We start from the raw sequence: 4,485 nt of genomic DNA, 5'->3' as shown, positions 1-4,485 counted from the left end.
AACCCTCCTCAGCCAAAAGAACCAGATCTACAATGAAAGGGAAAAAGGTAAAAATTACTGAAGAAGAAAAAGAATGGAGTGGAGAAGAAGAAGAGGAGGAGTCTGAGAAAGAACAGGATAGATTTGCCATTTTTGGCAGGAGAAATTTTTTGAAAGGCAGGTTGTTGAAAGACCTGGAGGAGCTAGGAATGAGAAGATTGGTGGATACTCTAGATGCACAAGGGTGGAAGGACATGGTCCTTGAAATGGATGGCAGACTGGCTAGAAATGAATTGATAGAGTTTATGGCCAATGCCACTGTGAAAAATGGGGTAGTCTCCAGCATGGTGAAGGGTGTAAAAGTAGAGTTTGATGCAACCAAGTTGGGTGAGATTCTGGACATACCTAGTGAAGGGTATGATGATTATACTAGGCAGAGGTGGCCTTGTCTGGATTCTCTCCCTACTGCTCTTCAAATCACCAGAAGTTTTTGTGATGCTGCAAATGCTGAAGATGTACCTGAAGCCAGATTTGTTCAGAAGAGTGAGATGAGACCTGTGCACAAGGTCTTATTTGAATTTGTGAATAAGTGCCTGCTGCCCAGACAGGAGAGGAGGCATACTGCCAACTATATGGACCTGGTGCTTATGGAATGCCTTGAGAGTGGAAAGCAGATAAATTGGCCTGCTTTTATTGTCAAACTACTGGACAGGGTCATTAATGGATCCAAGGCACATGCAACTCCATATAGGTTCATACTTACAACTGTGCTGGACAGGCTAAGGGTGCCTTTGAAGAAATGGGAGATGGCATCAAGCAAGGAGCATTTTGGTGTTAGGACCTTATTGGCTTGTGACTATCCTGTCAATGCCACCCCAGTTGAACCTGGTTCATCTCTGAAGACACCAGTGAATAGCAAAGTTAGGGCTTTGGTTCTAGAGTGTGGAACTAAGGATGCTGAAATTGCTAGGCTTCAGGCTCGTGTTGCTGATTTGGAAGCTGAAAGAGATGGGCTTCAAGCTGAGCTAGCAAAAGAAAAGGAGAAAAGTGAAGGAATGCTTCAGAATATGCTCAACCTTCTCCAAACCCAGCCCTCTAGTTCCTCCAAGCCTTAGGTCCTCCAGTTCTTGTTTTTGAACCTATCTAGAACCCCTAGTGACCCAGATTCGGGACTTTCTCTGTTTTTTGTTGCTCATGTTGGAAATTTGTCTTTCTCTTTGTGGTCTGTTTGTGAAAACATATCCTAATCAATGAAAATTTGCTTTTTCTCTTGTTCTATGAAGATTCTGATCTTAATAGTTAATTTTGTTTGTTGGTTATTGATTAATTGAACCATGTTTTCACTTGCAGTTGCCCCAGTGGCCATGAGTAATTATTAACATCTGGGACTCACTATATTTGCAACTTTTCGATGATGCCAAAAGGGGGAAGAGATATTGTGCTTTATTTGTTATTCTGACTAATGTGATATTTATAACCTGATTAAACCTGGTCCTTGATGATAAGTTAAACTTTCTATGTTAAAGTGCTGATGATTAAGCTGAGTTTCACAGGTGTTCTGATCAGTAAAAGCACAGAGTTTGTCATCATCAAAAAGGGAGAATTTGTTGTCCCAAGTTCAGGTGAAGTTTTGAAGAATGACAAATGCACTCAGTCATGGAACAGGTCCATCATGTGAGACACAGTGTTTGTCAACCTATACATGTGAGATGCACGTGAAGGAGATAAGTCTCAAGGATAAAGCGGCAATATCTCCTGAACTGATCGAAAAGGTTGCATATTGGATAAGGAGAGGAAGTCTCCTTATGTGAAGAGAACACAATCCGGATTAAGGATAGGGTTGGAGTTTGTATTATTCAAGGACTCAACTTCGATGGAAGATCAGCAATTGAGTCTCAATCAAACTCTGATTACTAACTCTTTAAATAACAGTGATTGTTCTCTTTTACAGGTATTTGCACAAACGCAGAAGTTAAACTAAATTGAAAGCAAAAGAGCGAGGCAATTTTACAAGCAATTTATGTGAGATTCAAGTGTGCATTCCTGAAGCTACTTGGACAAGATAGAAGAACCAATTCCATTGTGTTTATTCTTATTCTAGTTCAATTGTAGTAGGTGGTTTAAAGTTGTACCTTTCCAGCTTTTGTAGAAGCAATTGTAATAGGTACTTTGAGTATTCAAGTTATAGGCTAACTTGAAGGTGTCGCAACAGTTGAGGCTGTGTGCCACACTGGGATTAGAGTTTAATCCTTAGGTTTACAAGAGTTTTGTAAATGCTGTTTTGGCTCAGTGATTTTAGTGGAAGTTTGGGAAAATTCTACTGAGTAGTAGGTCGTGGTTTTTTCACCTTTTGAGCCAGGTGTTTTCCACGTAAAAATCTCTGTGTTCTTTATTTTATGCACTCTTAATTCCGCAAACAGTAGTAGTAAGTACACCTAGAAGAACCAGGTTCTTCTAGAGCGAAAATTGGGTACCACACAAATCACCCCCCTCTTGTGTGGTATTGACGTTTAGAACATCAATTGGGTAGATCAAGTTCTCGAACTAGGCATCAAGAATAGATTGACGGTTAGGATAGACATATGCTAATTGCCTTTTTGGTTATCATACGGGAATTATGAATGCATTTTTGTTGATTCTAACTCTATAGATATATATGCGTTAGGTTAGCATGAATAGGCGAGTAAGAACTGGATAGATTCTTATGAGCAATATTAGCCCTGTCAACCAATAAATCAGATAAATTAATTAGTCAATACAAATGAAGAATACAATAAGATTGTTAGATAGCCTATAACCCTAGATCGTTTTTATCGCATTGGTAATATAACAATTTGCTCTTCTTTTATTCAGAGTTTACTATTTATTTTCCTTTATTTAATTAGTTTAGAGTCAAACACTTCTAGGTTTAATCCTTGTGTAGATAATTCGGATAGTCTAATTTATATGGTTAATGTTGATAACAAGTCCTCGTAGGTTCGACATTCGACTTCTAGTCACTTTATTACTTGACGAATGTGTATTACTTACGTATGCGTTTGGTGGCAACATGACCTCCTTGTTTTGAAATAAAATTATTAAACAATCAGGTTTTGGAATCAAATGAATAAATTTTTTGATATCTAAGGGGAATAAAGATCACGAAAATGTTTGATAGCATATGAATAATGCGCAAGCAGTGATGAGTTGTAATAGATTTGTTGCCACCTTGTTTTGGAATGATACTAAACCATTACTAACAACTTACTTTATTTTGTTTTTGGATACTAATTGCAGTTAGTTACCACTGGATTCTTGTAATAATGTTACACATAATATCACACAGAATTTTTCTTATAAATTCGACCATGGTCACCAAACTATATGTCCGTACGAACAAAATTTGGAGTTTTTCCATTCAATCTTTGTTTTTTCCTTTTTTTTAATCTGCTAAAAGCTCAATGGCTTTTGGTACTCTAGGTCGTCTTGTCTCCTTTTTGGGCTATTTTTCCTTTTTAGGACTAGAAATGAAAGCAAATGGCTTTAGTTTTGACATAATAACTACTTTTATAGCGGAATTTGTTGTTTCACAAATCTTTTTGGCTAATGAGCTGCTACTTATTATTATGTTAATAAGCCCCGAAAAAATGTTTTCGTTTAATGAGCTTATGAAAACAAATAAAACTGGACTTAAGAATAATAACAATAACAGTGATACAGATGGAGACGCTGATGATGATGATAAAGATGATGACGTTAACTATGATGGTTACATGTACGAGGAAAATGATGATTCAGGCGATGACGGAGATTTATCTGATGAATCAGAAAGTGACGATGATGAAGATTCTGGAGACGATTTTATACCTCCCACCAAAGGGAATGATGAGGACGATGATGATGAGGATGATGACGACGACGATGATGATAGTGATGACGGGGATGATGATGAAAGCGACGATGACGACGACTACGATTATGAAGAGGATGAGGAAGATGAGGACCTGCCACCTGCTAAGAAGAGAAAATAATTATGTACTTTGTTAGAATGCTCGTTTTAATTTGTTTTTCTGTTATGATTAGGAGTATGTAGTTGGAAGAAGGAGGTTTAGCTTTTGTATCTACTAGCTCTCAGTGTAGGAAATTAACCATCCTTTTTTTCGGAATAAATGAATTGTTTTTGTTATATGATGGTTGTTATTTATGTGTTACATTTAATTGGATGAGCGTTCTATTGTCGGCATAATAATTTTTTTAGTCAAAGTTTCCACCATGGGAATATATATTGAAGATTATGTGAATAGCATACAATTTTATTTTCTGTGTGGATAAATATCCCTTTTAACATTCAACTATATAGAAGTCTAAAGAAAATGTTCGAAAAGAGCAAAGAATATTTTCACAAGAAATGGAAGAGAAAGAACAGTGGAATAAGAAGAATTCGACATAAAATTATAAGAGCACAAGAGACAGATTTATTGGCTTTGTTAATATATATAAGTAAGGAGTGGAAATTTAAAAAGAATA

General features: G+C 36.7%; 1 protein-coding gene across 1 annotated transcript; it reads left to right on the top strand.

Annotated features, from left to right (window-relative positions):
* Nucleotides 1-3,419: 3,419 nt before the first annotated feature.
* On the top strand, nt 3,420-3,989 carry LOC109241510 (prostatic spermine-binding protein-like). The gene has a single exon (XM_019408248.1). It carries the CDS (start codon nt 3,420-3,422, stop codon nt 3,987-3,989), a length of 570 nt encoding a protein of 189 aa, XP_019263793.1.
* Nucleotides 3,990-4,485: the final 496 nt, after the last annotated feature.

The sequence above is a fragment of the Nicotiana attenuata genome, unplaced genomic scaffold, assembly GCF_001879085.1.
Source record: "Nicotiana attenuata strain UT unplaced genomic scaffold, NIATTr2, whole genome shotgun sequence".
NCBI lineage: Eukaryota > Viridiplantae > Streptophyta > Magnoliopsida > Solanales > Solanaceae > Nicotiana > Nicotiana attenuata.
The sequence above is the reverse complement of the archived record's forward strand: the minus strand, read 5'-3'. Positions and strand labels throughout refer to the sequence as shown.